The 13,073-nt window shown below is 32.9% G+C and overlaps 1 protein-coding gene across 5 annotated transcripts in view; it reads right to left on the bottom strand.

Annotated features, from left to right (window-relative positions):
- The window catches only part of ADGRB3 (adhesion G protein-coupled receptor B3), a 723,849-nt gene that overhangs the window by 276,082 nt on the left and 434,694 nt on the right, over window positions 1-13,073 (bottom strand). For all 5 annotated transcript variants that reach the window (XM_077162185.1, XM_077162184.1, XM_077162181.1 and 2 more), the window contains one exon: window positions 11,424-11,467. In XM_077162185.1, the coding sequence (XP_077018300.1) occupies window positions 11,424-11,467 (44 nt within the window). The remainder of the gene's footprint in view (window positions 1-11,423; window positions 11,468-13,073) is intronic.

Raw genomic sequence — 13,073 nt, 5'->3', positions numbered from 1 at the left:
GCACTGAAGCTTAGCACATTATTATTCTGGGTGGCGTAGGTGTTGTTGAAAGGCAGTGTGAAAATAAGAGCCTGAATTATGAATTCCTCCCATGAACACTGAATCACTCTGTATTTTTTGCAGCAGAAAGAACTTATTTCTCTCTTGGAAAGAAAAGGAATAAGAACATTTTAACTTTCAGGAACATGTAAGATTTCTATACAGTATATACTGAACTAGATGACTTATCAACTCTGAAATAGTATTTTATTATTTATTTATAGCTACCCATAAAACTTACTTGTATAACATATGGTAATAATACAGAGAAGAAAATTACATATATAAATTTATTTTAATATTGAATGAGTCATTCTGATTCAATTCAGCAAATATTTATTAAGAACCTACTTTGTTCCAGGAACCATGCTAAGTACTACAGAAAACAAAGTGGAGCCATGAAGCAAGGAGATTCGAAGAAATCCAGGGGTGAGGGGAGGCTTCCCTGGGAAAACCATCTTGACATTTAAGATAATCAATAATTCTTGAGTACCTGAACTGTAAGAAAAAATATATTTTCTTCTCCTTAGGTTTTGAAGGGGATCCAAATTTTCAGAAACTTGTATCTGTGCTCAGGTCAAACTGAAAAGATCTTTCAACATAGAAACTACACTGAACTGAGGCATAAAATGTTATTAATTATAGTCATTATTCAAAGGACAGTTGGTCATCTATGACATAGACTCATGGGTGGTCTGAAGTCTTTCCTAACAATTACATTGTATTTAATTTAGCTTCTAAACAGGCTAGTTGGCTACAGGTTATTTTCTAATTCTCTTTACCTATACTTTTTTGCATAAAAAGTTTTTTTTTTTGACTTTCCAACATCCATTCAATATGTAACATTTGTTTAGATAACCAGATAATCTTTTATTTTCTTTATGTTCCTAGCTTAGGAGAGGTAGATGCAATAAATTTGAACAGTAAGGGTAAATTCTCTACCTCCTAAGTCTCAGCTATCTTACCCTAAAACATGAAGTCAATAAAAATGAAAGAAAATGCATGACATCACCTCTCTAGGTCACCAGTATGGAGCTGGCCTAGGCCTTCTCTGACTAGCAATTTTAGTCCGGGTTCAAGTTATACGTTGTAATGGATCTATACATGTGCATAATTCCAGAAAGGAAGCTGACTGGTTGTCAATGTTGGTAAGCAGTAGTTGTTGGAAAGAATTCTGTGACTTCATGGTACATTATTACATTGTGTTTTTAATAAAACTGCTCAGGCTGTGTACACAGTGTTTCTTGCAGAGCAGAGAACATTTTAAAAATATCTTGTTGAATTAATAAAAGTTCAGAATCTGCTTAGTTGAATGTATATTTAAACCATATAGGCATCCGCAAATGGCAATTCCTGGGTAGCTGCTACTACAGTGCTTGAAAATCATTAAAAATACACTTGATTGGGAAACTTTCTTCAATGCTAATTCTATTTCCCTCTTTCCTTTCTCCAAATAAACCAGTAAATCAAACAAAAACCCCTGTACCAGGTTTCAAGTGCCTGGCTGGATTCTCAAATAGGGTTTTACAAAGACTGGTAAACAAAACCATGCTTTTACAGAACAGAACTAGAATCTATTAATGAGAGGAAAAAGTCCCATCCACTTTGTATACCATCTTGGAATTGTGCTAACTTAGGATTCTGGTCAAAATTCCAGGCAATGAAACTTGCTCCATTCTTGTCCAAGCCTGGTTTTACCAGTAACATCAAAAAGAAGTTGAATAACACCAACAATTCAAACAAACAAGCAAACAAACAAAAAAGTTGCTTTAGGCAAAGAGAATATCCAAATAGGTTTTAGTTTGCTACATATTGGCAATATAGGGTTTTACTATTATCTTTCAAAGTTTAGATTTTCAAACAAATTTCTTGTTTCTAATAGTCTATTTTTCTATATATATATGTTAAATGCCTACTTTTGTTTTCAGTATTTGCAAAATGTGTCATATGCATACTAAATCAACTTTACCCCAAATATGATGTTTAAGGTATTGTGGTTTTAGTTGTGACTTGATTTACAAACATAATTCTTTATGTCCATTATATCAAACAAATAAACAAGTAGAAAGGATTTAATAGCGGGTCGTATTTTTTAATTAAAATCAACACTACTACATGCATTCTTAACACTCGGTAATGTGTGAGATAAATAATTAAGGTAATAATAAATAATTAAGGTAATAATATTGGTAAGGAATTTAAGAAATATTCTCAAGTATATACTGGATTCTTGGTTAATGGTATATAAGAAGAGGTGATGTTAGCTTTAATTACTGAATGTCTATTACACCAAAACTGTAAAATACTTATTTACTAATGCACAAGCAGATGGTTCTGAGGCTTAAAATAAGAAAAGGAAATAGCATATTAAATATTAAGAAAAATGTCCAGTCTGTTGTTTATGGGATATATAAGAAGAAAAAATTTAGCTTGAGTCATTCAAAGAACTGAAAAATAGTTCTACAATTATCTAATATGATTTGCAGCAATTTAAAGCCTAGACCTTTTCATAAAGAGAAACATAGATATTAGCAAATTAAGAGAAGTTCACTAGGGGCTTATCCTTACCAGCCAGTACTAGGTTGCTCTTATTAATATTATACCTATTAATATTTTAACAACATAATTTCAAAAATCCTGTCAAAAGGGTCTCTTGGAATCATTCCACAGCCCCAAAGAACAGCATAAATTGGTGAGGAATGTTGGATGAGTTCCCAGTTTTGCTTTTATTGATTTTTAAAATATTACTTTAAGCAAGTACGTTGAAAACTAACTTCAATGAGTTTCTGGGAATGAGAGGAAGAAAAGAGGGTAGATGCAGGAGGTTCCATAGTGTAAACTCTTGAAGAGAACTTTCTGAGGCACCTAAACTTTGTCCAGGTTTTTTGTTTGTTTTACTTTCCTTTCCCCTCTGGGAATCCTCCCTAAGATGTCCCACACATTTAAAAAATCACTTTCCCAGACAGATGAGGCTTATTGTTCAATCAAGGGAGTATGAATAGCCAAGAGCCTTCCCTTTGGGAATCTCCCACTAACCAAACCTGACAACCCACCTGTCCCGCAAACCTTTACTGAACACCTGTCATGTCTCAGCCACTGGGCCAAGCATGGTTACAGCAATTTTTCAGTTGATCTTCATGACTACCCTACGTGACAGGCAATAGAATGCTTAATTTCTAATTAAGAAATCCAGGGCTTAAAACAATTATATATGTTATTTTTATTATCACATTTTTTCCACATTACTGACCAAAAAGAGGAAGTTAATTTTCAGTTTCTCATTCTTAGGTAAATAGGTATCCTTACTAGCGTATTGGGAGCCCTATGCCTTATGATAATTTTCACTGAACTATAAAGCGAAATATTGGTATATAATTCTCTTGTCAAAAATTCTAACCTTTCCATCTCATTATTTATATGGTAAATAATTGACTAAAGAAAACCATAAATCCACAAATAATTGATAGGATTTTGGATTTAGAAATACACATGAATGAGGTCAGAGGGTTTCTACTTTTAATTTTAATGGCATGCTTGAAAATGAATATTAAAGAGTAGAGTCTATCCTTTAGTTTTTTTTTTTTAAACAGACATGGCTTCTTGATTCTATAAACTTTCCTTTTATATCATATAAATATCTTTTGGGCAGAATTCTTAATTGTTCTCATTTTAAAACATTTAGCTTTTACATCACGTGTTTTTATGTGCCACTTCTCAGGCTTTATACAATTTAATTGCATGGTTGAGATTATAACCACAGAAGACTAGACATGGAGACCACAGACAGAAAAGGTTGAAGATGGAAGACCAAACATTTGAAGAAAGTTAAGTAGAATGTACAGAGAATTTTAACTAAAATTAAACCCTAGTTAGATGGCTTAGGAAAGCACATGGTCAACAACCTGAGGAACCAGAGATGGAATCTGAACCAATACTTTGTACATCTTGGGCACAAATGAGTGGTGATATCATGGACAAGAGAGCGACGACATCTTGGAATAAGGCAAGTACAGGCATGTAAATAAATACTAACTTTAATAGAATTCTCTGTTCTCTTTACCTTGATCTACTTCACCCACCCACATGAAATTTTTACCTTTTATGGCACTATCAAATTTACTTATCTATTATGTTTCTGTGCTTATCACCTTCCCCATACCCCATTGCCCCTCTTAAGCTCCATAAGGCAGGTATTCTTGTCTGTTCACCAATATATATCTTTGGCACCTAGAACAGCAGAGCAAATAATAGGTTCTCAATAAATTTTTGTCAAATGAATTAATGAAATTACTAGTCAATTGCAAAACTCTTTCTTAAGCATAGCAGAATTTGCAAAGATGAATGTGAGATATTTCCAGTCCTCAAAGTTCTTAAGTCTACAGGAGAATATAAAATTATAGTAATACAATGTAACAAATATAAGGGTCGTGAAAGAAAAATGCATAAAATTACTTTAGGGCAGCACTTCCCAACAGGTATGCTGTGATACCATTGACGTGTTATTAAAGACTTACAGGTATGAGGAGACATTGATTCAGACTTCCATTTTCAGAAATGACAATTTATTTTTTTTAGATCTACTTTCCCATCTAAAAACTGCTAGAAATGATGGAACCTATGTGAATGTGTTGTCACACAAATGTGACAACAATCCAACCCCCATATCATTTGCAGCCAGAGTTCACAACACTTAGCTGGCCCAAGGGACCTCTAAGCTGATGCTTGTTTAAGGGACCCTAGCTTAATAACAGTCTCAAGTGTTCAGTAGAGGAAAATACAAATTCTTTTTGTAGGAAGGTACCTTTATTCTAGACCTTGAAGAATTCTCATAAATAATTTTTTGATGACAATTAGCACTACCTAACTCAGAACACCATGAAATAAGGATTATGAGAAGTCAAAGGAAGAAAATAAAAATAAAGCAGAACAGACCCACAAATATTTCCAATACTGGAATTATCATGCACAGATTATAAAATAACTATGCCTACTAGATTAAAAAAAGCAAAACCTAAGCTCAAAAATACCTGCATAGGGCCGCAGTGGCTCAGTGGCAGAGTTTTTGCCTGCTATGCCCAAGACCCAGGTTCATTTCCTGGTGCCTGCCCATGTAATAATAAAAAAAACAAAAAGATAAAATAAATAAAAAATACCTGCATAAAAATAGGAAATTCTAAAAATGAATTTAGTAAATTAAAAAGAGAAACTATTAAATGGAAACTCTAGAAATGAAAAACTGATCATTGAAATTTAAGATAAATTGAATAATAGTTTAGACATGGGTGAAAAGATAATCCATGACCTTAAGGATAGGTTAGAAAAAATCCAAAATTGTCACTGAGACAGGAAAAAAAGTTGAAAATGTGGACAATAGGTTATGAGATAAAAAGGACAGGAAAACACTCCCTTAGAGAGCAAAATGAGACTGATTATGGGTAAGAATCAATATTTCTGGAGCTAATGGAGATATTAATTCCTTGAGCACCCCACCCTGACCCTGCTTGCAAGCACTTTCATTCATCTGCCCCAATGAAGAGTAAAATTAATACTGTGCCTGTGTGCCAAGACAGAAAAAATTTCGGAAAACACTGTTTTGCAGGAATTGGCATCATTTTTCCTGAAAAGGCCTAGGTAGTAAATATTTTAGGCTTTGCGGGCCATATGGTCTCTGTTGCAGCAACTCAACTCTGGGGTTATACCACAAAACAGTTATAGCAACATGTAAACAAAGACACTACTATATCCTGATAAAATTTGAATTTTGAAACCTTGCCACAGGCTGGATTTGTTCCTTAGGTTGTAGTTTGCTAACCCCTACTTTAGGGGAACAAGACAAGAACTCACAGCAAAATAAAATAAAAATACGTGGTGCCATTTTGCTCCCAATATTAGCCTTCAGAATACATGTTGAAGGCAAAACGGATTGTTGTCTCTAATGAACATAATAGGTTGTTAATAGTGTTAGAGATACTGATATAAACTTTATGCAGTTAAAAAGGGATAGTTTATATGGTAACAAATACAGGAATTCAGCTTTAGGAAACTAGGCATTTAAGATTGAATAGCATAAAATATTCTAAGGAAAACTTATAATATCTTAAGGGATTAAAAAGAAAAACAAAAAGAAAAACCATAAAGATAGCAGGAAGAAGGTCATTCTGAATTAAAAGTTTTACCAGAAACCACTTAAATTGTGGATATCAGAAAACAGAAGTAAAGTAGAAAAGCAAATACCAAAGAAAGCTTCATTTAGTTCCTACCAAAGAATCTTTAATTATATAGATAGTTTCTTAGGGAATTAAGTTTTTTTCTATGTATTTTTGCAGGACTTTAAAAAGATCATGTTTCTTCTGCAAACACAAGCAAAAATATAATCAATAATAAATTTGAAAAGCAGTAACTAGTCTAAAGTTGGGCATCATTATTTTGATTATGATTAATCCTTCATGTTTTGGAGTTGGGTAAATTTTACTTTAACTTATGAGGACTAGTATGTTGATAACTTAAAGGTCTAATGTTCTCATTTCTGTCAGTGTGCATATAACCAAGAGACAAAAGCACAAAATAGCATTGTGTGATTCTGGAATTGATCAATGGACCTTAGAGAATAGGGGAAATTCTTTGAAATCCTGACATCTTAGATGCAAACTCCAAATATCTAACTTTGTGTTTCTGTAGCTACATTAATGCTAGACATACTGAATATACCCACTGAGACAGGATTACACAAGCCAGAAATCATTATTTCTTGCCATTCAAACTATGGAAATACAAACATGGCCCTAGGAACTATTCTGTAAAATTGAACATGAGATATATGTTGGGCATAATAGATGTTGCACATAACACTTCAATATCATATGTCTGTCACATTATCATGTAATTTCCAAAGAATTGACTGTCATAAAGTACTCAGCTATATTTGAACATGATTTTTGAACAGTTCAATAGGCTCAATAAAAATAGCAACACTATTTGAAATTAAATAGTTTTTAAACATTTAAGTATCACTAGGAAATTCCAGAAACAGTGATCGACTGGAAACGTGACTATCAGTATCTGAATATTTTGGATATAGATTTATTTATGTTTTTCATTGCTGCACAAGAAAAGACTGCCGTTGGGTAATTGCAGGTCCATAAAGACTGTTTCCATGTTTGTCCAAAAACAATATGACTATCATATTACTCTTCTACATAGTTAACTGCTCTCGATCTATTTTCTCTCTTAACTATTGTATAAACTAAGTCATCAGCAAGATCTCCCTGTTTTTTTCCTCTTTCATTATAATTTTAAGAAAATTAAGTTCTGCCCATATTATTTTGCTTCATCTTGCATAGAGTGAATAGTCTTATAAAAGAGCTTTTTAATTTGTTTATTACCTGGAGGAGAAAGGTCGGCTATCCAATAATAGCAAAGTTTTGTATAATTGATTTGAACTTCTAAGAACCAACAGACCTCTCCTAGAGTGTATGCTGCTAAAAGTATAATGTTGTGTCTCCTTAATGATTTCTATTATGTTGGTCCCTGAAAAGCAAAGCAGAAGAGTAACCCCCTGGAGTGATGGAATGATGCTGGGGCATAAGTTTTATATTTGCTAGGAATCATACTGGGAGGTAAATGAAATGGTGACTACCAATATGAAAAACAAAAGGAAAGGGAAATATCCTGGGTATGAAGTAATAAAGGACAAAAGGAGCAAGGGAAAGAGATCACTACAATTCAATTAGAGTTGAGATAGAGTAAGGCAGTGTCAGTCTCAGTCAAGATGTGGCTACTGCTACTTTCAACTCTGCTAAATCAATTGGAAATGTGGAAAAATGGGAAAGTCCAGTCTTTTGGAGCTTTTATTTTCAGTAGCACGATAAGCAAATAAATAACAAGTGGACTGAATAAAACTGCTTAGCAGGCAATTAAAACTCTGAAACATCTTCTGAAGAAAAATATAATCCTCTACAGACATGATGGCATCATCTAATGCGACCAAGACTTACAGAGAAAGACCACAAGTTAATTAAAAGGAAAGATTAAGTTTTCTAGAAAACATTGTCAACACTTGTGATCTACTCACAATCCAAATTTACAATGTTCCAAAGAACATGAATATTATCAATTACCCAAATGATAATGACACTTTAAAAAGAGTAAGACTTCTCCTGCCTAAAGTAGGCTTATTTTTGAAGTGAGCAAACTACTTTCAATTTATTTCATGAGTCAGCAGTAATGAAACATTTTCTTCATCCTCTTAATTAGTTAGCCAAAGCAAGATCAAAAATATGTTTTTATCATTGTCTAGAACTGTTGTGTCTAATTAAAGTAGAATAAAGTACTTTTGTTTTAGATCATTAAGGTTAAGAGATTACCTTTAGAAATAAGTTATTTGTTTATAAAGGTCCATAGAACCCTAATAAGCTGAAACTTTCTCCTTTTCAACTTCCAGTATTGGGTCTAATAATTGCTATCAATATGTAAGTCAGTTGATAAAATGAAAGAGAAATGGGAATAGTTCATAAATAGACAGGTTACCTGAGGAACAAACATTCATCCTTGAAAAACTAACCAATAAATTTTTGTTGAATGTATCTTTGTGCAATTGCTGCACTAGGCACTGACAGTGCAGTGGTGAATAGGACAGTGGTAAATAAATATGGTACTTATTTTCTAGTGGGAGAGAGAGAAGCAATAAACAAGGAGAAACAAAAATAAGAAAGTAATGACTTCTAAATGTTGGGTTAATTTCTTTTTTTCCAATATTTAATTTAAAAAAATAAAAAAATAAGAAAGTAGTAATGCATACCATGAAGAATATAAAATAGGGTGGAATAAAGAGAACATTGGGGTGGCACTTCAGAAAAAATGGTCAGAGATATTCTCAAGAAGAGATGAACAGAAGCATGGTTATAGAATAACTAAATTGGAAACTACCTCAATGGCTATCAAAATAGAACACCAGGTAAATGAAGATATAAATATACCAGGCACCAAGGAACGAAATATAGGTAGCAATATAAAAAAAAATGACCAGACATATTGTTAAATGAAAAACTGAGGTTGCAAATGTTATATATACAGTATAACATTTATGTGAGGATAGCGATAGTTTCTATGGATATACACATATGTCAATGCAGACATGGATGGTTGGAATTATGTACAATAAAATGTTATTAGAGATGATCTTGAAGAGATAAAGTAGGAGTGAAGGCCCAAAGTGGTAATGGTCAATGGGGCCTTTAGCCTTAGCAGCAATGTTTTAAACTATGTAAAAAAAAAAAAGAAAATAAATGTTTTAAAACAATATCTCTTAACTGTTATCTATATGTGGAGGACTTATATTCAAAATTAAAATTATTACATTAGTAAAACTATTATATATATGATCATGTTCAAAACAGCACATATTTGAAAAACATAAAGTTGTCTTAACGTTCATTGTTTAAGCACTCACCTCAAAATAATTTTAATGATGAGACACTCAGAAAAAAATGTGATGGGACAGAAGTTCTCTCATGGTGGCATTCTTTGATCACTTTTCAGATACATAAAAAAACATGAGATGTACTGATCTTTTGAGATACTTTGCTTTGAAAGGCTGCTAAATACATCTCCGCTCACCAAATCATTTTCTGGAAGGACAACTAAAAAAACTCAATTTTGTAAAGCTAAGATGTGTTCTTTGTGACAGATAAGAGACACATTATCAGCAGATGCCCAGAAAAGTAGAGTGTGATTGATTCCTAAGGTTAATACTGACCTCAAACACCAATAACATTACAAATTAAACTTAACACCTTATACCATCCATGAAAGGAAATCAACAGAAGGTATGACATAGGGGAATGCTGTCTCTTCTTGTAGTGTTCCTTTAACATTCCTAAAGGCTTATGAGAATTAGTAAAATTGCCCTCTGTTTGGATCAGCATAGATGAAAACTGAGCCCAATGAAAGACAGTAACCAAATCAAATTTGGTTATTATTCACAAATATATGTAAGTAGCTATAATCAGGTATTTAAGAAAGCATATTTTTTTCAGCAGAAAACATTCAATTAAATTTTTATAGCATTTTATTCTTCTCTTGGCTATAAAACATACTAAGAAGTGTCTTAGAATATACACCAAAGTCTTCCCTTGATATTGGAAGAGAGGAGATTTCACAAAAAGTTAACCACCATGGGTTTTTTTCATTCAATTCCATGGGGATTTAAAATAGAAACAATAATGACACAGGTAAGGATGTCCAGCCCATATTATCAACAGGCCAAATTGGAATTTTCCTTATGTTATTAAGATTCTTAGGAAAGAGGATTCCTAGAAAATCAGAACCCACAGCAGAACATATGCTTAATATCATTGATTTGTCAACCACATAATGATATTTGTAGCTTAAATTATATTAATAACCTAAATATTGCCTGTAGATTTGCTCCTTTCCTAGACATTCTAAGAACATTCTTTTAAATTCTCCAATAATTACTGGTGAGAGGTAATTAACACAATAAAATCTCAGATGTAGATCATACTTGGGGTGAATAACAGTGGGAAAATTCTTAAAATACATCAAACTCAACAATGTGGTGCCTTATCTGACAGTATACATATAGTTGTGCTTGTTTATAGAGTTGACATTTCTCTCCCCTTCATCCAAAAAAATGTATAAGCTAGGTGTATCACTGAAATAAACCTATGTAAGTATTTAAAATACAGAAGTCTAATAAAGACTTAACCAAGGATTTTCTGCCCTTTAAGACATTAAAATCTCACATAATTATAAATGAAATGAAGTTGTTTTTAACCAGAGACACTGCAATTATTTGTACAAATAAAAGGATACATGGGAGAATTACTCATCCTTATTAAAAGAAATTATTGTTTTTGTCTTCATGAATTCACAAAATATATTAATAAAAACAATTAAATGTCATTCAGGGTCTTGATAACAAAACAAATTGGAAGTGCCATATAATATTGCATTACTCTGATAATAGATTCAAGGTCATGCAAGTAATGTATTGGCCAAATGGCCATAGAGATTGCTATTTTAATTTGCAATGCCAAGCTGAATTACTAGGGGAAGATATTGAAACAGCTATTTGAGCTCCTATAATTTTTAAATACTAGAGTTTTAAAAAAATTCTCATGGAATCTGAATTGCAATGTGCCTTACACATTAGGAAATACAATCTTATCTTGGGATGTAACTTGATGGTATCACACAAACACATTCATCAAGCTGTCCAGCAGATTCAAAAAGGGGGAATCTTTTTCTCTGAGTCTAATTCACATCCCACTGATTGATCATATAACTGCTGATTAGGTAGTTGAAATAACACTGTGCTTTGAATATTTAGTCCAAAGTAATGTAAGAAAACATCTGTCACTTACGTTCTTGAGTCATCCCATGACACACAATAGGGATTCAAAGTACCCTAAAAATAAGCAGAGGAAAAAATGAATAAATATATCTTGAATACAAACATAAACAACTGAGGGATTATGTGAAAAGCAAACAGAATGGTGCATTTCTTATTTTGCTGTAAGATAATTTAAAGATTCTTCCTTTATTTTTTTTTTTTTCTGCATAAGGAATTTACATTTCCTTTCTCACAGATTTGATGACCCATCTTAAGAAATTCTGGTCATGAAAACATTTTTACTCCAAATGTCAAAAATCAAAAGTAAAGTTCTCATATGCTAAAAGGTTGGTATTTGATGATTTCTATTTTATTGTTCCTTCTTCTAAACTATTAATTGCTGGATTACTTTCTTAAGAAGAGCAAGGTATTCACAATATTTAAATCACAGTGAAACATCTTTATTATATACATGTACAACCACTATCACTAGCCCCTCCTGTACCTCTAGTTGGTGAGTCTCTTAGAGACAAGAGTCTCTAGGAATGCATTAACTGTCCACTGCTGAGTTTGTAGACTTGCAATACCTTCTTAATTAATAAATCACATTCATACAAAATCATACACAATGAATCTATATGAAAAAAGTACTAGATTTTTATTCAGTTCAATAGTTGTGTATTGATTACCCACCATGACACAAGTTTTGCATGCCAAAATATCAAAGGAAGTACTTTTTGTTTAGAGAAGTTTTAATTTTGGGGAAGTTTTTTCATTCTGTCTGTTTACATTACTTGGGCCTTATTGCCCTGTGAAATTAATCAAGTAATTCTTCTTTTATGGGATATCTCTATTTATTATTATTATTATTATAATTGGCATGGGCTGGCTCTGGGAATTACACCTGGGTCTCTGGCATGGCAGGCGAGTATTCTGCTACTGAGTCACCATTGCCTGCCCTATGGGTTATCTTCAGATATCTATAGATCCTATCACACACCCGAAGAGTCTTTTCTTCTCCATTTTAAACATATTTTATGGTCTATTCTCCATGCCACTCGTTTCCTGGAGCAGACACTTCAAAAATGTGTTTAGTGAATTATCCACTCAGGACAGAGCAAAGTAGAACTATTCCTCCTCTAATTTAGATGCCATATTCCTAATAATACAAGCTAAGATTGTATCAGATATTTTGGTAGTCTTTTCTAGAGCTTGAAGAGTATTACTCATACATTCCAGTCTCTGGGGAGCTTCTGAATCCTAATTTTGACATCTCACACAATCACTATTGCTTACAAGCTTTGTGCCACTAGAGGATTAAGAAATAAACAAGGTATCTATATCTTCAACCAACCAAGTCATTGATAAAAGTGATGAATATGCCAAGGCAAATAGAAGAGAGAATCCTGAAACAGGTCACTGGCCCCCTCCTACCCACTGCCATTCTTCCTTAGCATCAGCCAGCCATGACCTGGTTTCTCAGGCCTCCATCTTATCTACAGGTGGGTAATCATTGGGGTGTATCTTGAAAAGCAACATCTTTGAGAGTCTAAGCAGGTTTGCTTTTGTGAGTTGTGCTTTCCAGGTGCTGTTTGCTAGGTTCATTCTAGAATTTTGCTAGAAATATAAATTAAGCTCACTATTCTATATTTGTACAATCCACCTTACCTTTATTAATTAT

The sequence above is a fragment of the Tamandua tetradactyla genome, chromosome 5 (genome assembly GCF_023851605.1).
Source record: "Tamandua tetradactyla isolate mTamTet1 chromosome 5, mTamTet1.pri, whole genome shotgun sequence".
NCBI lineage: Eukaryota > Metazoa > Chordata > Mammalia > Pilosa > Myrmecophagidae > Tamandua > Tamandua tetradactyla.
This window is presented reverse-complemented; position numbering and strand designations above follow the sequence as displayed.